Raw genomic sequence first — 24951 nt, 5'->3', positions numbered from 1 at the left:
AATGAAACCAGGCAACAACCGCTCCATCGAGCTGAACTAGAAGCTGCCGCACTGCAAGCAAAACAGCAGTATGTGATGTTGAGAATGAAGCGCAGAACTGAGCCAAGGGATGGAAAACACTGTTGCTGAGTCACACAACCATTTGTCTTCATTCAGAATTTTCTTCAGCAATCACTTTTCCAACCATGAAATGTGTTTTTCACGTGAATGCTCTTATGAAACAAAAATTTTGATTTATTTCTTCCTCAGAAATGATTGTGGCTGAGGGAAGCTAGAACACGTTTTTTTTAAGTAAATGACATGATGAATATGTACTACACCACAGTCCTATTTAAATTATTTTCATGAAACCTAAAATCTCTTTGTTAAAAAAAGAAAAAGTCACTCAGTCACAGTAATACTGTAGGTGTGAATGTGTTTTTTCAGGGATTATTCATGATATAAGAGAGGACATTTTGACATGACAGTTTAGCTCTACTGTCACAAAGGAGGAACTTTGTAGTGAAAACACAGCAACTTTGGAGAAATACATGGAGATGTATTTTTCACAAAAAAGGATTTCAACAATGTCATCAAAGAATAGATGTGTTTTTTCAACACTGTATGAGGAGAAGCTATCCACGTTGTCTTCACTATCAGCAAACACTAGAACGTGACCTGAGAAGACCCTGAAGAGTAATTAGTATCATATGATAGTTAGACAGACTTGCTTCTCTCAGAATAAATTGTATATTTATTCTCTATTTTCTTTTGTCATAAAATATCTCCTAAGTCTCTGATTCAGTGGGAAAAGAAACATTTCCTATAAGTATGCACATGTGTAATCTTTGGGCTTAAAGGATTAGTCTCATTTGTAAGAGTATTTCTGAGTGTCCTCAAAACTTTCTAATCTTTTGTTTTTTTCTGGTTTTTAATAACGAAACAAGAACAAAGAAATATAAAAAAGAACAGAATCTCTCTTCACTTGTGATTAAATCCCAGAACAGACATAAGTGAAGTTCTGTCCCTCCGTCCCAACATTTCACACTTCCTGTCTGGTGTCTGTAGATCATATGTATTATTGATTTTACACATAAAAGCACCAGTGGTGTGACCTAACACTAAGAGGAAGAAGCCGGCTGTGCTTTTAATATAAGCCAGGCACCGTGACATGTTCTCTCCGGCTTTCGCCTGTTTAAATTTACATCTCCCTGAGAGGACGAACTGTACTCTCTCATCATTTATCATTTAAAAAGAAAAGCATTTTAAGAAGCATTATGGTTTATACAGACTGTTGCAGCAGAGTCTGATATTCCAGCCTGATAATGTTTTGTTCCAGCTGATTACTGAATCATTGACGTGGCAAGTTATTCATTCCCACTGTCATTGTACATTATGTTCTTTTTTTCAGTCACAGAAAAACACATATCCCTATTTGGCAAGACAAAACAGTGTATTCTGTATAGAGAACATGGGGAATAGAGATCCAACAGAACATCACCTTGTTTGGTAACACAGTTCCTTATGTTCCTTATGTGAGCAAAGACAAATTTGTGCACAAAGACAAAGGTCAAATGACTTCTACTGTTATTTACGTTCATCTCCTGGAGGCTCTCCCGAGTCAGACGAATAACTCTGTATAACTCAGAGAAACAAGAGCCGGTAGAAGATGCGAATTTGATTTTTTTCGTATTAGTTTAATGAGCCTTATAAATTCAAAATATGTTTCCAATTTTTTTGTTTCAGCCCAGTTCTTGTCACTTGTCGCCTCTTTTCAAATCCTAACCAATCTTTCATGTGTTAAATGTTTACACTTGCATCGCACACATGACCGGCGCTTTGTTCCGAAAGCGCTTGCTTTTTCAAGAGTCAGTGTGTTCATTTAAAGGCTCACCGTTGATTGCTGAAAACTTGGACATAAAGCATAAACTAGACACAACCTGAACATAAATATATTAAATAATGTTTTTCTGCTATGTGGGTCAACCCTTTAAATGCGGCATTAGCTGTAACTAGAGCAGGATGAGGTTATGGTGTTCCTGGTGTATGTAACACGACTTGTTATGGTATTCAAGTCGACATTAATGTTCTGAGTGAGCAAAATGGATTGGGGTTGGGATACAGGTTAGGTAACTGTTCTGAAAGCATTAATACACAGGGAACGTACAGAACGATTAGATAAAACCAAATTATAACAAGTGTATTAAATGTGGCATGTTTAAAGCTTCCAGAGGTTACCTTTAACCTTAAACTGTGATCAGACGTGGGTGACCTCAATATAACTAAATGGTTTCATCTATATGAAACAACTGGATTCATTAGTTCATTTGAGTGTGAACACTGTTTGATGTAACTCTAGTTTCAGGCATAGAAAAATGTCCTGGAGGGCCGTGTGTGTGTGTGTGTGTGTGTGTGTGTGTGTGTGTGTGTATGTTTACACGAGTTCCTGCGTGTGTTTAGATTACAGGACAGAACAACAGCGGTCGCACAAACAAATAAAACTCAAAATAAAATTCCACTGAGTGACACTCAGTCCTCAATTAAATGTGCCATCTGATCTCCAGCAATGTGCAAATGAGGTGGTAAGAGGTACCGAGACGACGTAGGTTATCAGTCAGCAGCTGACATCACAAGGATAATCTTAATCCATACATTAACATGATGGAGGTGTGTGCTGAATCCAAGCAAGACAATGTCCTTCTTTATGTCAAACCCATAACTGTACTGTGATCAGGAAGACATTACAGACTCAACTGAATACTTTAGAGCTGCTTTGTGTTGCAGCTGACAAAAGTGTATCAAACTGCCCTATTTTCGAAGCACAATGGAAAAATGTTGGAGCTTCCTGGATGTCACAAAACAACCACAATGTTCTGAAATGTAATGTCAATCTTGCAACATTGCTTGGGATTGAAAGGACCTCGACAAAGCGCAATAATGACGGGGGTTAGAAATACAATTTCTTTGATCCAGAACTGCTGTGTGTGTGTTTTTCTCAGGCTGTTGTTCCCAACATGTCACACAATTCCTCATACCAACAATAAGTGCAAGTGTAGCAACCAAAAGTATTTGAATAAGATTAGGGAAAAAAACATTTTCTGTGTTTGATCTGACCCAATTACCCCATTACCCAAATAAAAGTGAAGCGCACTGCCATCCATGACATAATGCTATTTTAATAAGCAGGCTATTTGGTTAGCATTTATTGCAGAATCTAATTTTGACATGCAGCTGTCACAATACAATTTACCAACACAGTGAACATTTCTTGTTAATTCAAAAAAAATAAAAAATGGTGGCAAATCAAATCTAATGTTATTTAACTCACTTAATGAATTTGTTTCACTGTGGAATGTAAATGTATACTTTCAACCTCTCCTATAATCATCTTTTCATCATGTAACAAATGGTGACACTAGTTCCTCACGCCTGTAAATGACTCCTTTTCATTTTAGAGGGATTATTATGTTAAGGCTTGAGCAGTAGTATGTTTTGGGATGAGCACACTCAGCCGCGGTGGTTCCTGCTTGTCCAGTTTCAGCTCTACCCAGGTCAGTTCCTTTGCAGAAATCTGGATTATCTGGCATCACCGGCTAACACAGTTGGCAGCGAGCATAAATGGATCTTCAGACACATACGACGACATCACAGATGCTGCACCAACATCTTCCTGCGGTCTACGGTTCACAGCTGTTTGACAAACAAGTTTCAACTCATGTGCTACATTTAGTACAGTGGATGCTCAAACCCATGTCACTCCGGCTCATTCACGTTACTCATCCACACGGAGGTTTTCATTTCACATGCCTTTCAGACTTGACAAACTTGTTGAAATGCCACGACGACCACTGACTCTCTTTCATTCTCCTCAAAATAAATTCAAGAAGTAAATTTGTGTAATAACTGACAATTTATTACGGGACTTGTTCTGAGCTAAAACTTACAACCGAGGTTTATGTGCCTCATCTTATTTTGACATTGTCGTCACTTTTTTTTTTGGGGGGGGGGGGGGGGGGGACAATTAAGTTAAGCAAGATGAATTAGAAGAAATGCACAATAACTGGAACATTTGCAGAATGTTAATTTTAAGTAGGACAGTTTAGGCATTGAAGCTAATTTGACAATCTTGCACTGCAAATGCTGAAATAAGAGATTATCTATTTTCTCTGGTGTGACAACAAAAGCTCAACTTGAAGGCTGACGTCCACAGGGCAGCGGTTTGTGTCAGATGATTTAACAGTCATGCACAATTTCTCCAGGATTTTGGTTGCCTCCCCGCCTCAACATCAGGCTTTCATGTGACTAGTATCCGAGAGTTCCTAATACAGGAGCATGTAAACTAAAACGAGAGTGTATACAGAAACAAATGTTGTGTGCAGCTCACATATCTTCACCCTTCAAAACTAGCAACCTTTTAAAAAAAAAACTATCAGATTTTACAGAAAGAAATGTAGTCTACAGACTGATAATACACCACGAACAATAATACGAGTGCAACAAAAACAACAGATCTTCAAATCCTCTAGGGCCAAAAAATTAAATCCTCTACAAAGAAGTTTATCTCTGCTAGCTGCTCTAGGTCAGGTTCATGAAAAACTTGTGATGACTCCTGATCCCTCGGATCACTTGGTTCTTCCAGCAATCAAATAAGGATTTACAGTAGAAAAAAGATACGATTGGAATCATCCCATGAAAAAAAAAAAAATTGTCCTTCAAAGACCTTCATTACCCATTATGCTTAAGCTCACAGAGTACTTGTGCTTTGCCTCTGTTGTTATTTATTTTTATTTTGCGGTTGCCATGTTTCAAAAGAGCAATTCATCAACAAGTTGCTAATGGTAAAATAAAAAGGTACAACATGGCAGGTTAAAGTTGGTTTAAAAACTTTGCACACAGGAGCCACTTTAATCTTCTTGTGACTCAAAGTAACATTGTTGTTAGTCTTTTCGCACTTTGACTTTGTACCCCATCAGCCCTGAATAGGAAGGCCAATATGTTATTGTTTTAGTCAGTTTCAAGATGACAAATCAGCCGGTCGAGGTGTTCGCTCCAGCTGACAACGTTGCTGAAAACGCACTTTCCCGTGTTTAAGCCATGTGTTAGTTGGAGCAGGTGTTGATGTTCTTGCCGTCAGCAGCGTCCTCCACCAGTGCTAAGTGGTAATCAGTGGAGAGTGTGAAGTGGGACACGCAGCCCACCAAGCCTCCCATGTACTGTCTGTTTGTGTGAAGAGCTATCTCTTTCATGCCACCTTCAGGGAGAGAACATACAAATGCAGATATTAAAATCACTGATTAATATACAGTACATATACAGCACTTTATGCGATTGTGAGTGGCAAGCATCACATACCAACATATAAGGGTCCGTTGATATTGAGTTGTCTCATCTTTCCAGGTGACCTGCCTGTTTTTGCTCCATAGTCATCCACTGTCAGCTTCCCTGACTGTCCATCCCTGCACAGACAATGAGATAACTTATTAGTAAATAAATGGGGTGGCGCTTTCGCCTTTGCTTTTTTGCATCCCCCTACGTGATGAAAGGAACTAAATCTGACGTCCTTGGGTTTGCCATTTTCCACATGGATTGAAAGTTCACTCGTCTCTGAATGTGCTTGACAGGACAGCAGGTTACCAAATCACTTCTACAAAAAGCTGCAATAATCCATATTTGTACATCAACAGAGGATCAAATGACATACAGTATTTGTGATATGTGTAAGGAGTTGATCATTGGGAGGAAAACAATCAGTAATCTCGCAACTCTGCAGTTTTCCGCAGGGAGCATTTTAGTATATTTTAGCTCACTGTTTACTGTAGTGATTCAAGACTCTCGCAACTCTACATGAACACTAATGCTGCCCATGTCTGCTGGATGTGTAAAAAAGTAACTGTTTGCTAACTTGTTTGCATATACGCATCTCAAATCGACAAGGAGATAACATGTCAGCTTGTTCTGCTGCCCCCAAGTGGACAAATAAAGCAATTGGTGCAGCGTTACTGTCTGAGTTGCCAAGTGACACAGATGTTGTGATTACCGCAGTGTCTATTTGACAGGATTCTTTTTTAGAGCTTACCTCACAGCTTTGACTCTGTGCCACTTTCCATCGGTGAAGGTCCCGTTGACAGCGATGTTAGCCGTACCGCTGCCCAGGTTATAACTAGAACAACATGGGAACACATGCAAGGAGTTTAGCTGGTTTCAGAAGGGTGCAGTGCTTTCACATTTGTATGGTACTGTCCAGATAGATTCTGGTTCTTTTCCAGGTCATGGTCCTGCCCCAGACTCCAGGTCTTTTTTTAGCTCTGCCTCTGCTGGGTGCTTAGCTCTCCCTGCCCTTCGGTGGGATCAGCGTCTCTCCCCATCATCCTCATCCTCTTCTTACACTAAACTTTCTTCTCTTGCTAAAATCTGACCTTTTCCTGCTTGCCCGTGTTGTCAACCAGACAGGGAAGTGCAACCATGTGGGCAGCAGGACTTCGACTAAAAATATTTCTCTATAATAATATATTTTAAAAAGAATAAGTAGATACACTTATACAGGTGTTTTTATGGTTTTCCTACTGTTTTATGCAATCACTGACCTGAAGATGAGTGCACCATCCTGAAGCCCCATAGACAGGAAGTCACTGTTGGGTCTCATTGGACTGTCTCCTCGCCATAGCAACAGGCCATCCTTGGCTGTGCTCTTAAAACGCATGAAAAGATTGGTCCTGGACCCAGACGCCCTAAAAAATAATGACAAATTGACTTGCAAGCATGATTACAACTTTTGACGTGATAGTAAGAAACATTATTAAAGCAACATAAAAACTTTAAGAAGGGAAATTGTATCTGAATGTATGACAAACCCCACTTTACACTCATTTCACGACCAACCTTTTCAGGATATCTCTGTTGTCATATGTCAGGTAACTTCGGCCAATGAACTGCGGGATCTCAATGGCTTCAGTCACAGCTGGGCAGAGAAATCATTGTATTTACTTCATAGCGTCACAAGGTGGCAGCGTCTGCATGTATCTACTGAATCCGGCTAAACTAGAAATCTGCTTTTTGAATTCCAATAAAGAAAACTTACTGTTCAAACAGTAATTCCCACACTCTGATCAGTGAAGGCATTAAAAACAGAGAAGGTATAGATAAGCTGAAGGGATTAGGTTGTCCAATATATCATTTTTTATGCAATACATGATTACAGAAAACACATTTAATCCCTGAGAAGAGAAAAGATCATGCCACATGGTTAGAGCCACATGTTACACACAAACAAAAACATTGTCATCATTCATTTATTTACAGTTGATTTAAACAAAAAAAATGATGTTAATTGCAATTTCTGTTCCTTGTCTTAATGCATAAACTACTGAGTTTGACGTCTAAATAGATCTTTTGGTTTCATTCCACTAAAGACAGACATAACAAAACAGATTCATATTTACTCCTAGCCCTCAAAAGCACATTGCAACAGCTCAAAACACATCTTCTGCAGTGTGTAAACCACACATTGATTTCAGTTATATGTATCATCTGATACCTTTATGTCTGTCGCTCTCGACTCACAACACACCAAGCTGTGAATTGGAAGTTCTTACACTTATCATCAGTGCAGTGTCAGGTCAACCTTTAGGATGTGCTTGTCAACAAAACACTGCACTTATTTTATAAGTGACCTGTAGTCACAGGATGTATAGTATGTATACTAAGTAAAAAAGACCCCAAACAAGTTACAGTGCTAAAAAAAAAAGAAAATAGCCAGTTCTGTAAAAAGATAGGACTGCCGACCAACTGACCTTTCTGGCAGTGCCTCCCATCATACCCTAGGGGGCAGTCACACTCATAGCTGTCCCACTTTGGCCTGCAGGTCCCTCCGTTGGCACAGGGACTTTCCACACATGGGTGAGCTGAATTCGCTACATTAACTCCACCAGCGGAGCCAGTTGTTATCGGGATGGTGCGGTCGTTGAGTATCAGCTGTGGATGTAAAAAAGAAAATCAGCCAAAGACGAGGAGGAGAACGAGGAGGCAAGAAAAGGTATTAATAATCAGACATAGTTTTTATTTTTTTATGCATTAAAGATGATGGATACATCATGTTTTTTGCAACAGAACCAAGTGATGTTACTTAAATAAATATTGTTTTATTGTTTACTCACTACCAGTGTGATGGAATTTGAATGACAAACTATTTGTATTGCTAAATAAAAAAAGAAAGTTTAAGTACAGGTGTTACAGATATGATCATACCTTCTGAATAATTCCTGTGAAGGGCTTTATCACACCTGCTGTCCTCTTGGTTTTATCATATTCTGGTACTCCGCCAATATAAAGAGGTGAGCTGCAGTTGATCTGCGTGAAAGCTCCCTGAAGAGTAAATCAAACAGAATTTGAGTTAATTATTAGTTAATTATGTCAGTGACATGGACAAAAGAAACAAAGCCAGGGTCTTTCGTATTTCAGCTAGAGGCCATCATCAGAGTAATCATACAACAGAAATGACAATTTATATACACAGTTGAATTTCAAGCACCAATCAGGAAATAGAATACATAATTGGATAATAGGATTAATTTGTGAATGCACCGCCCAGACAATACAACTCCTGATGAAGGAGGTACTATGAGCGTTATAGTCAGAAACAACAAGGACTAACTCAAGGTGAAAGATAATATATAAAAGTGACTGCCCAAGACCGGAAGCTACCACACAGGTTAATAAATGGAGAACCCCACCTGTGTGTTTAAATTGTCATTTCTGCTCGTTGGATTATGCTGATGATAACATAAAGCTGAAACATATTTGTTTTTGCCGGCAATAAATAAAAAAATAAGAAGACCGTTTATCTGTGAGTTTCTTCGATCACATACATGCCCTCATGTGGACGAATGAATAGTAAACGTTTTCCCATGATTTGTCTTCATAACCTACTGTAAAAACTGTCATTTGTTTTGTTCTATGCGGTAACATGATGGTATATTAGCGAGACAGTCAGTCAAACTGAGAGTTTAACATGTGTTTAAAGTGACATCTTTGCAAATGAACAGATGAAAACATTACAGCAGGGATCAGAGGTAAAAATGAGTTGAACCAGACATTTTGCTCAGGTGTTGGAGGACAAAACAAATCCGATAGGATGAGTAACTAATATTCAACAGGTGTCTCCAGTGAGACAGCTATGTTGCTTTGCATCTGCCAAATTTGTAATTACACAGCCCCGCAGAACTCAATAGTGTACAAAGACACCGTTAGTGAGTTTGATGTGGCATTTTTCTGCCCTCTTGAGACATAATGCAGCTTTATGCAACACAGAAAAACAAAATACCTCAGCGATTCCTTCCATTGGCCTCTGACTATCCACCTGAAGGATACCACTCTTTGCTGTGCGAGACACCCTCAGCTCATGCCATGTGTCCAGACTGATCTTCTCATCACTCCTGGAGTACAGATCATCACACACATTATAAGCCAATTAGTTAAAATATATTGAGAAAGTTAAGTTGACAGAAAATAGCATGAGAGTGCATCTATGTAACACCTGATTGTAGCTCCTCCAGAGCCACAGTCAAATCTGAACTCTACATATCCGTCCACAAGGTTGATAGCCAGGAAGTCTCCGCTGCCTGCGTCATCACTGTACAGCAGCGTCCCGTCGGGCATCAACGGCCGAAACGTCAGCTCAAACTCCATGAAGGACAGATAACTCTGAGAGGACTGAGGCCAAGGGATGACAGCGTACGAAAACACGGTCTCATTGAAGAGAGGCGAGAACAGGGAGAAAGCTGAAGAGTTGGGAGAGAAGCCATGAAGAGAAAAAAAAGAGCAGGAATGAATGACAGAAGAACGGATTTGGGCCAAGCGGGAAGAGGAGGTGTGAGCATTAAGATGATTAAGATTGAAGAAGAGGAAGAGGAAGAAGTTGATGAGAAGAGAAGAGAAAGGACATGGGAGGTTACATTGTGTGAAAGCTGGTGTGACATGCAATCACTCCCTCTGCCTCTGTATAAGACATAATGATCCTCATTCTCACCAATTTTCCTTCACGTTGCATTCAACTGGTCAGTAATTACCTTAAAAGGTTTGGGTGACAATCTGAGACCATCAAGTAAAAATAAACCACAAAAGGAATTTTACTTTTTACGTTCACGGTGGTAAGAAACGTTTACTCCTGTAAACAAGACAAGAGTGAGCTCTTTTTGTAGGCGTGAGACAAAGGAAAATAGAGTTGACTTACTCTCTTCACAAAGTGCTCCCCTGAAGCCGAGCGGACACAGACAGATGAAGCCATCGGCACGGTTTGCAAAGCAGACTCCACCATTGGCGCAGCTGACCAGGTCACAGGCGCTGTCGCTGCACTCACCTTGTGGCAAAGAGATATGAGGGGATTAAGGCAGACTCAGAGTATCTGATTCAGTGCTTTCATTATTCCTAGTAACATTCTTACTCCATAACTTGGTGTATAAATTGAGAAAACAAATGGTTAAGTGCATTCTGCTGCGTTATAGAAAGTATACATTACAAAATCAAAAAAAAAGGTTTACTATTTTATTTGGTACATTTTAATTTTTTGCTCTTATTTCTTTGAAAGAGGGAAATGACACTCGCACCAAAGTCTGCAATGAAGAAATACTGCCACCTAAATTCAAATGGAGCTTACTTTATAACATTATTCATGTACAAAATGTATCTTCTACAGTGGCATAGCTGCTCCTAAACTACAAAATCTGAGAGGAGAACCGGTGCATTATGGGTAACATGGGTAAGGCTCACATGCCGCTGGCAGCAGATGCTGTATGCTTGCTCACCTATATCAGCTCCACTCAGAGCTCTGCCCTGAGGCCAAGGTCTGATGTCAGTTGCCTTGTTGTTGATGGTCAGACTCTGAATGCAGCCAAGAAAGCCACGATTTGTCCCTGTGGCCCTGACCAGCCAATAAGCACTCGGGGATCCACCCACATACAGCGGTGAGCGGAAAGTGATCTTAGTGTACTGGCCCTTGAAGAGTGAAGAGAACAACATGTACTTGAACCTTTATTACTCAAAATCACTTTGGGTTTGGTCAAATGCCAGAATGGACTGAAAGGCAATGATGTCAGCAATGTCCTCATGCTAACATTGTGACATTGTGTAAAAACAGTACAAACACGAGCCTTTATCTTATCGGTTTTATGTCTTTTTGGTACCTGCGAGCGGCCAGATATGGGGGTGTCGTTGTCCATACGCAGCCAGCCGCTCATGCCGTCTCTGAAGACGGTGACCATGTGCCACTGACCGATAACAACGCGACTCTCACTGACTATCTGAGCCGCTCCTGTGCCACAGTTAAACCTGTGGGGAAATCAGATTAAATATTAGGATCTGAGATTTCTTTCCAGACAATATAACATATTTATTCTCTTTTCTGCTTGTTCTAACGCCTCACTGACGATATATTGTGCTTACATAGAGTGAAACACTTTTTTCATGGCTGAACCATTGAATCAAGTGGATTTACAGTATTATAGATGTCTTCAGTGTTATGGTTACAACTCGTATAAGCTGGTTTCGATAAGAAGTCCATCAATTCTCCTCTTTGATGCTTTTGAAGACTTCATAAAAAACTTCAATGCAGTTTCTTTAGACCACCAGTTTTTTTTAGTAGTGAATACTGAAATGTCTGTTTGCTGCTTTTGTAACCAGCCAAACCTATGAGTATGTAAACCCATAAGAGAGTCCCTGTTTTCTTCACCTGTAGTGAAGCTTTCCTCGCACCAGAGCCAAAGAGGTAAAGTCTCCGCGGCCGTGTTCGTTCTCTCCACAGTATAGCAACAAACCATCCTCAGAGTCTGCCTGTACCACAGAGAAACTGTTTAAAACTCTTCACCTTTTTAAATGACAAAAATCATCGGGGAAAAAAAACGAGGTGCTTTACCTTGAACTCGAAAGAGATCTGAAAGGTCTGGAAAGAGTTCTTCAAGGGTTCAAATGTCATGTGAGAGTAGCCAAAGAACCTCGGAAAGTTCACAGATACCACTGAAGAAGAGATAAAATCATGATACATTTTGAAGACGGAGGCACAAAAGTTTGAAGCATTACAACATTTAAGATTCTTTGGGGGACTTTTTGCCTTCATAGTGATATTCATGAAAGGGGTAGAGAGAGGGGACTGGGATTTGAACCTGGACCGCCACGGTCAGAAGTGGCCTCGGTACGTGAGACACCCGCTCAAGTTGGTCAGCCACCGTGGCACCCCACACTTTCACAAAAGCTTGTACCCGACTACGCTTCTCTCACCCTCAGAGCAAGTGTCCCCTCTTCGTCCGAGGTTACAGTGGCAGCGTGAGCCTCCACCGTCAAAATCGCTGAGACAGAAGCTGTCGGGGGGGCACACGGTATCATCGCAGGTCAGGTCGTACACACGAGGTACCTCACCTTTCCAGGGGGACATGGTTGGCGTGGTGGTGGTGGTGGGCAAAGTGACGCTAAGGTGGACCAGAAGAGTTATAAAGATAAGTCAGTGGTTTACCTGATAACTATGTTCCACTTTGAAATGCCTTTTTTTTTTCCTCTGTGTTTCAAGGAAATAATCAAATAGAATGTTCTGTGAAATGCAGGGGTGGTTTGGCCACCCTAGATTTGCAGTAGTTAATGATGTGCTGTACAATCACAACCAGAATGACAGCTTAAATTGATGTGACATTTCGCTGCTACAGTCTCCATCTATTATCAAATAATTAAGTGGAAGAGCATGAAAAAAATAAATTGTGGGTGGCTTTTAGAAGAAAACAGAAAGCCGGGAGAGAAAGCAATCTAGAAATCAATAAGCAAGAGGAACCACAATTTCTTCTTGATACCCCTGTTTTTCCCTCCTCCATAGGGTAACTTCTGTAAATGTTCAACTCTAAGTGAGAGGCCACAACTCTGGAGGTGGTGACATGTCATCAATCTAAAACAGATTCCTTCGGTCAAACAGAAATCAAGGTAAGATTGAGAGGTACATCTTACCTGGTAGTGGTCAATGGGGCAGTAGTTGTGGTATCAACAGTGGTACTGGGTTTTGAGCTGGTTGAGAAAATCAGATCCGTGAAATCTGGGAAGACGGACGAGGTGGTGGAGGAAGCTGTAGGGGCAGTAACGTTGGGAGGAGCGATGGTGTTCATACGGTAAACAACGTTGCGACCCGATGGCGGATCAGGGCGTGAACGGAGTTGGGACTTCCTGTTGTCCTGATTGATACCTGGGAATGGCTTCAGCTAGAAAGAGGACGATGATTTACAAGATTAAATAAGCCTAAAATGTTTAAGTATTCCTGTCCTGCTGTGGTCTGTAATAACCCACCTCTTCAATAAAGACATCATAATCAGAGTCATCAATGTCGAAGCCATCCTCATCTTTGGTCCTTGAATCTGTGATGTAACGGCCATAATCACCGCTGCCAACATCTGATGCACCTGTGCAGAATGTCAATAAAGATACTTGATGTTTAGTACAAGTTATTTAAAGTTCATAGGCCGGTATAAAAGATACATGATGATTGCAGTGGAGTGGTTGAAGGGTTAAACAAAGGTGGTTGAATAATGAAACAAGTCAGCATGTTAGTAAAAACGTTAAATTCAGATCAGGGATTCAGATCATCACAGCAGATTTATACAGCTGAATAATCATTCTCAATCATTCCCAAATTCAGAGATTTTTTTTGAATTACTATTGTTGCTTTAATTATTCATATGATGCCGCTGGTTACTATTTGAATGTGGAGGAACGTTTGAGAACTTCAACATGAAAGTGGATGCTTTTGCACGTTCGTGAGTGAGAGGGGCCTCTGACACAGGTGGTCCTTTGTTTAATGTATAAAACTTAACAGAACTTCAAATGTACCTAATGGATGAGCAGCCAAATTGTTATGAAGAAGTTCCTGGTTTCTGCTTGAAGAACAACACCCTCAAGTGGGATATTTCTCATCACGAAATTACCGCAAAATGATGATGACAATGAAAATGGCCCAGACAACAAACAACAACGGGTCTCCAATTCATAGGAAAGACGCACAGATGAACGGACTGAAGGATGAGGCCTGAGTCCTCTGTGGTTATGACAACAAGACAACATTTCACTGATGGTAGGACACAGACATTCAATAGAAGTAACAGCTTCTGGCCCAGCGGGTCTACCTGTTAGCCTGTACACAGGCTGCTGAACCACGTACTGAAACGTGTCTCCTCGATACACAACGGCAGCTCATAATGTGCAAACACAAAGCCAGACAGTGAATACTGTGAGCGTAGCAATGACAACAAATATTCCCCTGAATAAACAGACAATTATTCCCCGAGTTGAATAATACTTCACTGGTTTTGGTTAAGATGAATAAAAGACATTAGTTATCCCATTCATTCAAACATAGATTCAGAAAGACTTCGACCTTCCATAAATGTGTATGTTGTGTATGGTGCATATGTGCTAGACGATAGAATATGATGTGTAAAATGTATATATGACTCTTAGGTATTTTGTACATTTATGTCTTAAGATGCTCAAAAATTCCATTCTACAAAATAAAGTTTCAAAAGATGGAAAAACCATTGCGTGCATGCTCCGTGTGACACCTCCCATGCCATCCACTCTACCTTCACAAAGCTTTAATCTTAGCTTACATAACAACATCCCCTCCCTGTTGTCTCCTTGCTCCTCCACCGCCCCATCTGCAATATCAAATACTGCATGTTTACCACGCTCTTAGGCAAGGGAGGCAATGGAAATGTATTACGTTGTGGATTGATATCAGACTACTTACACAACATAGCAAACCCTTCAAACAAAAACAAAGATCTCATAGAAACCTAACTATTAAGTCTGAATGGATGCCAAGATTTAAAGTGCTAATCAACACACGCCTAATAACATTAAATCCTGAATACTGAGTGCTGGCGTACGGGGGGGGGGGGCAAAAAAGCCTTCAGCAAACTAATCTTCTGTTGTGTAACAATCCCCCTCATTCCATACCACCCAGTGTCCAACTGCTAACACACACACGCACGCACGCACACACACACATACACACACACACACACACACACACACACACACACACACACACACTGAACAGTCACAGAGAGAGCGACATGAAAAGTATGTCAGTCAGTCAAGCCCACTCCTGCTGTTCACTCAAGCAGTGGTGCATTGTGTGCATGCATATGTGTGCGTATGTGTGTGCGTGTGTGTGGGTGTGTGTGTGTGTGTGCATCCATCAGGGGTGTGGATGGGCAGAGTAGGGGTCTGGCATCCCGTCCTTAATCCTGTCTGATGAGACTCGGACGTAACCCGCTTTTATCCCCTGCTAAGAAACCACGCTTGTCTATCTCTTCGTTTCTGTCCGTCTGTCCGTCTCGCTGTGATTGTAACCGGCTCATTTATTTGTGTTTCATGAAACTTTTACGGACATTTTTCGTAACAATTTCTTTCTAACACTACCTCTCTTCCTGTCTGTCTTTCTAGCTCCGTCCCTGAGCAGTCTAGCAGGACTGGACTTAATTCAATCAGAGCAGTTTACAACAGTTTGACAGCAAACATGGCGTGTGAAGCAGAAGCCACCTGCCCACATGGCTTTCTAGAGTCAGCAGTGTGCTCTGTAGGTCACAGGAAAAAAAAAAAAATGTCCGGATAATGTGATTGTGTCTACATGGCTGTTTGATTTTAATAGTCATATCTAAGCCTGATATGCACAAGTATCCACTCACCCACAACAACATTATGCCCATAGATAAATTGTTTGAATGAAATGGTCCTTGATCCATTAAGACATTGCTATTACTGCATGTATGCATGTGTGTGTATCTGTAGTACACACCTATGTGAAATAGTGTGTGTTTGTGTGTTTTAATATCAATCAGGCCTGATCATCCCCCTCCCCCAGCAGCCGACTACATCAAAAATATGAAAGTAAATGATTCTGTTGCTCTACATCTCCATCATCCAAGGCTCCACTGACACACTGCCAGGTGCTGTCCTACATTCAAGCTCAGAGAGTCAAACTGTGCTTCTGTCTCAAAATAAATGGAACAAATTTCATTTATTCCATAATGATGATTTGACAAGGACCAAACAAAGACCAACATAACGAATTTTGGTGGAAAAAAAGACAAATATGGTTAAATAAGCGGCTATATATTTTCACTTAGAAAGGTAGAGCAGGATCTGGTAGGAGAGGAAAGGTAAAACATGTTGATATAGTCATCGTTACATATTGGTTCTCTCCTTAAACAACGCCTTGTTTAGAAACTTTGAACATACAGTATCATTGGTTTACAATGCTGGGAGAAACATGTGAATGTTTCCGTAGTAACGTAATGTAAACATTGTGGTTGAACATGATAAGTGTTTTATTGTGAGGATAACTTGGCAATGGAAAAATATGAGCACAGTTTGTTTAGTTCTGTGTGGGTGTATTGTTGAAACTAAACTGAAACTGACTTTGTTTTGAAATGTGGTTGAAACCAGACTAACAAGGGAGCTGAGAATAAGCTTTCCTGGCTGTCACATCACAGCTCGTTGGCACAGAGATCAACATTCAGCCTTACCGAGAGTGTGCACGGGGCTGTTGATGTGGCTGGGTGGGCTGACTCCGTGCACGTTGGCTGCCCTGACAACAAACTGGTACACTGTTTCCGGTAATAACCCCTTCAAAACCATGGAGTTAGTCTCGATGGGCTCACGGATGTATGTCCACTCCGTGTCCATTTCTGGCCTGTGAAAAACAAGACATAGAAAATATATTATTTACTTTATGTTTCAATATTACATTGCTCAAAACAGAACAGATTATTTTTTTCTGTCTTTTTTTTTTACAAAGATCATCATTCTAAAAACATCTTCAAAGTTATTGTTTTGAGGATGATGATGTGTTTTATGTGAGTACAATTACTGGAGAGCTCTGCGTAACAAAGTCACAAAAATGCAGAATAACTGAGGAACAAACCAAAACAATCGTTTGAGATGTTTTTTCCATTGTTTTTATGTTACTATTTTTGAGGCCCTTTATGATTTAAAAACATTATCAAGAGTGTTGTTTTGAAAAGTTGAGCCAAAAACAAAATTAGGAACTCCTGAACTTGATATTTTTTCTGCCTATCATCTCCAGCTTCCATCTCAAGCTGCCATATTTCTGTGCTGATTCTGGATGCCTGGAGCCACAACTATGTGTTGAATAGAGTCATCTTCACCACCAATCAATGTCTCTCTTCAGCAAGGCCTCTTTTGATGTAAGGAGAGACATATTTGCCTCTGAGATGGTCCTTTTGTGTCGAAAATGCCCCTCCATGCAAAAACAGACTGTGATTCATGTCTACTCTGTCACAGTACGTGACAGTTTCTCTGCCTCCGTCTCTTTCTCTTTGTCTCTCTCTCTTTGCTCAGTCTCATGGATGTTAACCACAAAGCTTGTTTCCTCTTATATCTTTACAACATTTTTCCATTTTTCTTACTTCCTTTAAAACAATTCTTATGGGATCATTTTTAAATTCTATCTGCCTTATTTAATTTGTGTTAGACACATAATCAGAGGAGCAAATTAGTTCAGACTTTCTTGACATTGTAATAGGACTCATCTAGACAATAGAGGTCCTTTATATGTGTGCGTGTGTGTGTGTGTGTGTGTGTGTGTGTGTGTGTGTGTGTGTGTGTGTGTGTGTGTGTGTATACTGTTTGTATGTGTGTGTGTGTGTGTGTGTGTGTGTGTGTGTGTGTGTGTGTGTGTGTGTGCGTGTGTGTGTGCGTGTGTGTGTGTGAGGCCGGACACAGAGAATGAAATTCCTTCTTTCTCATGTCTGCACTGATCCTCATGTCAAAACACAAATGGTTAGATTAAGCAGACCAGCAAAGGCCTCACGAAATCACGACGAGGGAGGCTGAATGTGCAGCGAGACATACCCATTAATACACATATAAATGTTTGTAAAGAACTGGTTAAAATCATCATCTAGCCATCATGTGTGTTATTGCTTCTGCTTATGAATTTAAATGTTCAAATGGAAAGAATTAGTTCAACATTTTGGAAAATACACTTTATTTGCTTTGTTGCTGAGAGTTAGATGGCTACCGATCTCATATTTGCTTATCAATTTTGGAGTTAAAGCCAGGAGTCATGTAGCTTAGCTTATCATAAACAGTGTTCACAGTACACAACTCCTCATACAATCACAACGTTTCAGTTTGTATATAGATTAAACAAACGAGGTATAAACTGTTAATTGGTGAGCTTTTAGGTGATGGTGGGCATATTTCCAAACCTTCGCACAAAGCCAGGCTAGCTGTAATTTTTTGCACCCTTATTTAAATGGGTGCAGCATTACATCTGAAACTCTGCTTGTATTTTGCATCATTTTTGCAAAATTTCTTAGCAAATTTCTTTCGAAATTTGAAAATCTTTCTAAACCTTGGCATGTCGACTATAACCTGGGATTGATCAATGCTTGGCCCCACAACAAACATTTTTAATCAAGCAATCTGTGTAGTCATAGAAGATAAGGGAGTAGTGTTTTGGGAAAAAAGCTCTCTGAATTGTCCACCTCTTCCAGTTTTGTCCAAAAACAGCCGGCTTATAAATTAAGAGAATGAACAGGAAGACCAGTCAGCCTTTTCGCTTTTCACACCCAGTAATCACACTTTTCACATAGGCCTGTTCTTTCCCTCTATGATGTGGCCACTTCAGACCACTCTTCACCTGGTAAGTGCCTATCTGGGCTGGGCTATGTTTGTGTTCATGTGTGTCACCTGAGTATATACAGTACGTATACATGCAAATGTGTATGTATATACCTGTAAAGAAAAGTGTGTCTGAGTATTGGCAGCAGCACTGAGCTGCATGGTGAGAGGGCAAAAAGGCCGGTTTCATAAACCTTAAGCGTCATTAAATGCTTTCTCGGGCTTGATCACTTAACTGACCTGATGTAAGCCACCAGGAAGTGAAGGACAGGTGCACTTCCCTCGTTCTCTCCTTGCTGCCATGACAACGCCAGCTCTGTGTCAGACACGGCCATGACGACAGGCTGAGTGGGGGGGGATGGAGGCATGCACATGTCTAATGGCACAGAAAAAAATTTAATTCAGTTGAAGATAATAACAACACCGCGTTAGAAATAGTAGCATCAGCCGTGTAATAGATTCCTACTACTCACATATTCTTACCATGTGAGGCAGTGCCGATGTCTCTGGGCATGCTGGGTCTTCCCTCCCCTGCCCAACCATACGCTCCAACAGTGACTCTGTACTTAGTGTTCACTTTAAGGTTACCAATGTCCACATCCTTGAAAACGGCATATGGGGGGGTGGGGTTAGAGGTACAAATAGATTAAAGAAAAAATAAGCAAGAGCATATCAGCAAGAACGGTTAGAGGGAGAGAAAAAAGACGAGAGGCAATATGAAAAGAAGGAAAGACGGTGGGAGAAAAGTGGGGGATGACTAAAGTAAATACCTACAGATGACAAGCATGATAAGAAAGCAGTGACATGGTTTAATTCAGTTAAAAAAAAAGGCTAAATGATACTCACAAAGCTTGCTTGTCCATCGAATTGCCCCTTTTGAGAAAATAGCAACAGATGTATCCGTAAATGTTAAATCAACATACTGTTAGTAACGTAGTTTTACATTTTTATAGAAAGTGAAAAATATCTTTTTCAAATCTTGCAAAATGTAATGATAGATTTGTTGATCATTGTCACCAAATATTAAAGGTTCTAGGTATTCCATATATTCTTATTTGCCTATGAAAGTCCCCCGTGTATATTTGTTTAAAAAGTAGATACAAAATAATCCTGCCACAGCTCAGATTTCCCTCATTCTCAAAATTGGAGGTTAAAGTTTCGGTGGTGATTATAAAGGAAGTAGTCTAAGGATGTACACCACTGACTTCAAACATAAAGTCAGTGTACTCACAGTGGTCAGCATGTCCAAGCTGAGAGGCACCTCCATCAAAGACGCTGTAGCCATTGGACGGCCATTCCTCATCTCTGTGTAGAAGACCTAAAAAACGTACACACATAGTCATTCATTCAAAATCTAACCTATTTTGGCAAGCCTTCATGAATCTCATGTTTGTTTAAATAATATATATATATATATATATATGTGTATATACATATATATATATATCCTTTTAGCTTGACTTATCAAGTCAAGGCTGTGGCAATGTAAACACAGCATAATTATGAGTAAATACTACGAGGAAACAGGATTATTTATGAACTTCTAAAGTGATTGACCAAATGAACGCACATGCTTACAAGTCGTGGGGAAGCTAGGTAGCTGACTAATCCTCTTAGTGCAGACATATGGTCATAAGCAGAGTACACTCATTCTGATCCACACTTTGTTAATGTTTGACTCAAAACAAACAAAAGAGAGGAAGGAAGGAAGGAAGGAGGGAAGGAGGGAAGGAAGAAAGTAAAGGAGGAAACTGGGTTATGGTAAGGCTTCATATCTCATTCCAAACATATTTAATAAATAAACAAACATACAAGACGACAAACAAAAAGCATGGGCACTTAAACAGTCTGATTTATATAAAGTAAGTAAGACTCCTTTTTGAAATCAGTGTTCAGTTCACTTTAAGCAGCAACAATACACAATATCTAGAGTACAATAAATGTATGTCTATTATTTTTCTATCAAGATTAGCAAATCCCACTTCAGTAGCAGAAGCACAGCGTGGAGCATAACATATAGTCAAGACACTAAAATAAAGATTTGTGACCTTCAGAACTGTATTGCTCCTTAACGCTGTGAAAGGTTTTCTATCAAAACACCAGAAATTTAGTCGTGTCAATCTTGCCCTCAAGGCCATCTTGGTGGACAGTGGATTGGACAGGCATTTTTAAAGTGAGGGGGAAATGTGGGGACGCAACCACGCCAGCAGCTTGCAGAGGACATCCATTCAGACAAAGTGAGAAGAAATATGATTTAGGGACATACCTGAGATTTTTTTTTTTTTTATGTTACCAGGTTGAAAAGCTTTCTATCCATTTTGAAAAAGAGCTGTGTTATTTATTTTAAGCCCGCTGTTTTTAGAATTGAATGTTCTTCTTTTCTTTTGTTTTTTTTTCTGTGTCCACACGGCTGCTGCTGTCTCAGACTCTCTTTAAATGTGCGAGTGGTACCAGCCAAGAAAGCCATCGCACAGAAACGGCTGCTGGCAAACCTTGATACAAACTGTATGGAGCATCTCACCTTAATGAACAATGTGTTAAATAATGGAGGAAATGGAAAATATATGCGCTTAAGTAACCCATTACACGTGTCACTGAAAGATCATGTTAGTGAATGGTAACAGCTAACAGCTTTTTATCACAAATATGTTCTCATCGCCAATTGAGCAGTCACATAGAAATGAAAATAATACATATGTTATTGCTACTTCTGTGTTCTCATCATATCAAGTAAAAGTCACAGTCTGTGGCTATACCTTGTATCCAGTGATGGTGCTAACATGTCGCCGGGGCATCTTCCATCGCACACTAAAGGCGGTGCAGTTGACAGTCTCCAGCTGGATGTCTAGCGGAGGACTCAGACGATCTGGTTTGTACAAACACACACACAGATATGATCAGTGAGGATATACGGGGGAAATGTGTCGCTGTGACTAGAGGTAGACATAAACTCTTTATTTGAATTCTTAGCGGTGATGAATTACAGAACCAGAGATGATTAATGTTAAATTTACATGGCAGCTTAGGACCAATATTTACAATATCATAAGATTCATTAGCATATCAGCATTTTACATTTAGATCAGCATACAATTTAAGACTAATTCAACCGGATAAAACTTAAACCTGTTCTAACCAAAATGTTTAAAAGTTACGTGGCTCAAATGTAAAGGTGTGGCTTGTGATGATCATGAACCCAGAGAGAATTAGCACCTAGCTCTACAGTATTTTAGCATCTTTTAGCTCTTTTGGGGGGATTTTTGCCCAGAACTTTTGTTCTCTCTCACCACTCTCATCCGCATAGTTTCCAAACAAAAGGCTGGCTGGTGAGCGCAGTGAAGCCAGGTATTTCCCCTTAAGTGTTGGTGGGTTGCAGAACTGAGAGTGAACAAACATTAGACTCACCAGGTCCTAAACTCTAAATGAATGTCGATGTTACTCGGTACACGTTCATCAATGCATACATCAATGTCTTGTCCATAGCGTGTTCCTCGTGCTCACGAGTGGCTAAAATGTGTCAATGGAGGTTTAATAAAGATGGAATACTTTTTGAACACACCTTTACAACCTGATCCTTGTGAAGATTATTTTTAGATGAAGTGTATAAATTGAAAACTAATTGTTCAGAATACCGTAAGGAAGAAAATTGCCTGCCTATTATATGTAAACACTTTGTCAATAGCTCCACAAGGTTTCAACAAATATCCCAAATATCCAATGATAACATGAACACAACCTACTCTGTATTTCACCTTATAGTCTATTTGAAGAGTGACATGGGGACCATTTGAAATGGCATAACCTGCTGGCCTCTAATATCAACTGACTCTGACTTCAAATCTCATTATTTTCACTCTCAAATCCTGGGGGCTTCTGTGACACTTCAATAAATTGTGATTGCACCTCCAGTGTTCAACTGTGGCCCGAAAAGCCTCTTATAGACGAAAACAGAAAGAGCTCTGGAGGTGGAGCTCATCAATACGGCCTGCTGTATAGTCATTACTTGGCTTTAATGAAGAAAAATGAGCAGACAAGGACCCTTATAGAGTAATAGGGGTGCATCGTATGTCATAACATTTACACAAAGTAGAGGATTGTCACAACAAGACCGTAAGAAGCTCCTTAAAAATGTATGCATAAATACTGTAGTTAAAGATTATGTAGTATAAATTCATATTGTTCATGACTTTACATGTGAGTAGATTTAGGAGTAGATTCTTGTATGTCATGATCTGGCCTAGTGACAAAGGACAGCGTTCCCTGGTATACACTGACATGGGGATTAAACAAGAGGTTAATATAGCAAGGCAGACCTCTGTAAATTGAAATCTCATGTAACTACAATGCTGCCCTTTTCAACTTTCCTTTTTCTCTTGTGACTCCCTTCTTCTACTTCCCATGCCGACCTCCTGAATCCTTTCAACATCTATTCTGCTTCTCTTTTTTTCTTTTTTAAAACCCTTCTTCCTGCCCTGCTCTTCCATCCAAGCGGGTAATTCAATATGTCAGCTGAATTCCCCGATCATCCATATCTCCCCAGGGGTGCGGGCCGGTGAAGGTACAGGTGAGCTGAACTCACAGAATCAGAGCACATAGAGAGGGAACTTCTGCCCAATCAATACAGTGCATGAGGGGACAGGTGAGGCCAGATTTCACAGGTCAGGCCCGGTGCAAACTTCTGTAATGCAGTGGAGACCACTTTAAAGAAAAAGGTCACAAGAGGCCCCAATGTCAGGAAACCATGCACTTTCATGCCATCATGATGAAGAACAAAAGCAACACCTGCAGCAGCTCACACAGAAGGTAAAGAGCACATAAAGGCCTTTTCCAAAACCACCAAGCACAAGTATGCCAGATTAGCAAACTGCCATGATCACCCACTTCCACAGTTCTGTGACGGTTCCTTTGAAATGCCTCATTACTCTCTAAATCTGTCACGGTTAGGACGGCAGGCAGGCAGCATGGGAAGGACCTCAACACATGAGGACAAGCAGACCGGTGCAGTTTTTATGATTTATTAGGAAATGCGGTTTACAGGCAGTGAGCACAAAGGCAGGTATAGGTAAAAGTCTAGAAAGTAAAAGAAATCCAAACAGCAATGACGCAACAAAGACAAACTGACAAGGAGCTGGGCTGCTATAAATAGTGACTGACTAATGTGGAAGTGGGAAGAGGTGAGCAGGAGGCCTGGTGAGTGCAGAGCTAACGAGGGACCAATCAGGACAGGGCAGACAATCAAAACCGGGGAGGAAATAAACAAAGGCAGGAAGTAAAACAAGATGAATATTAAAATAAAACAGGACACAAACCAAAGGGATAGAATATAGATTTGAATTATCGTCCAAATAGAAGCTTGACTAACACTGGATTTTTGAGGCCAATACCAAACATTTGAAATATTGAAATTTGCAAACATCATCAAATTGTCAGTTCTCTCTGAAGGACAAACGGTGTCATGGACACTCCTACATACCCTCAAACATCTTTTTTTTTTGCCATTTCTCTACAGCGATTTCTGATTACTTATTGGCTGACATATGAACTGATACCAATGTAACTGCAAGAAGCTAATATTGGTCTAGTTTTAGTAAACTGTCCCACGCAGCACCGATGCGATTCAATATGTCGGTTTAAAACATGCAAGCACAGGGCCTTGTTTCAACTGTCATGGGGTGTTGACAAGAGCTTTCAAGCGGTTTCAGGCAGCTTTTCATTTTTGTTGGGATTTAAATACTATGGACACTTTTATATCACTCTGGCCAAAAATTAAAGGATGCTCTCATAATCCTTGCTTGCACTTGATCAACAATTGAGATCTTCTTTTAGACACACACCTGCTCTATTGCTCTGATTCTATATCTCCACTTTCAGAGCCAGTCACGTAGAAGCGCTGCTCTTTCCAGGTCTGAGTCATCCAAAAGTGACTGACCACTAGACACATGCGGTTGTGCTGCTCATCGGCATGGCTTAGGGGTTGATATATAAACACTGAATCTGAATGGATAAACTGTGAAATGTCATCTGATGAAGAAAAAAAAATGTTTCTCATATTGGTTACATTTTCCTGGTCTTTCACCAAACACTATTGTTTACACTGAGTGACGTGATAGAAAAGGTTTAATTTAAAGTTAATACGTCTAGATCTACATTACAGTAAGTGTAGAGCCACTGACTGATTCTATAAATAATTCAACAAGCTTATTCTAACCGGGGAGAAAGCTGTCAAAATCCAGAAAAAGTAAGACCACCTTGGGGAGAGACGTCATTCAAACTTAACTCCTTCCTAGTACAACCTGCTTT

General features: G+C 40.3%; 1 protein-coding gene across 1 annotated transcript; it reads right to left on the bottom strand.

Annotated features, from left to right (window-relative positions):
• Nucleotides 1-3995: 3995 nt before the first annotated feature.
• Nucleotides 3996-21504, bottom strand: LOC137867051 (pikachurin). The gene is made up of 24 exons (XM_068703460.1): nt 21408-21504; nt 19883-19969; nt 19498-19524; nt 19135-19252; nt 18892-19027; nt 16530-16696; nt 13291-13403; nt 12958-13205; nt 12247-12434; nt 11885-11985; nt 11702-11802; nt 11157-11301; nt 10779-10968; nt 10208-10333; nt 9512-9755; nt 9299-9410; nt 8224-8340; nt 7770-7950; nt 7058-7081; nt 6859-6937; nt 6564-6707; nt 6056-6139; nt 5332-5435; nt 3996-5230 (listed from the first exon to the last, which is right to left on the bottom strand). Exons 1-24 carry the CDS (start codon nt 21444-21446, stop codon nt 5079-5081), a joined length of 3027 nt encoding a protein of 1008 aa, XP_068559561.1. The 5' UTR covers nt 21447-21504; the 3' UTR covers nt 3996-5078.
• Between the last annotated feature and the right edge of the window lie 3447 nt (nt 21505-24951).

The sequence above is a fragment of the Cebidichthys violaceus genome, unplaced genomic scaffold (genome assembly GCF_023349555.1).
Source record: "Cebidichthys violaceus isolate CVI_PGR_0920_01 unplaced genomic scaffold, fCebVio1.0.p SCAF_9, whole genome shotgun sequence".
NCBI lineage: Eukaryota > Metazoa > Chordata > Actinopteri > Perciformes > Stichaeidae > Cebidichthys > Cebidichthys violaceus.
This window is presented reverse-complemented; position numbering and strand designations above follow the sequence as displayed.

Coding starts and splice junctions, on each gene's coding strand:
- LOC137867051 (XM_068703460.1), bottom strand. CDS start 21,446: ATGCCCCGGCGACATGTTAGCACCATCACTGGATACAAG. Junction 19,970..21,407: donor GCACCATCACTGGATACAAG/GTATAGCCACAG, acceptor TACGTTTTTTAG/GTCTTCTACACAGAGATGAG. Junction 16,697..18,891: donor TTCCTGGTGGCTTACATCAG/GTCAGTTAAGTG, acceptor TGTTTTTCACAG/GCCAGAAATGGACACGGAGT.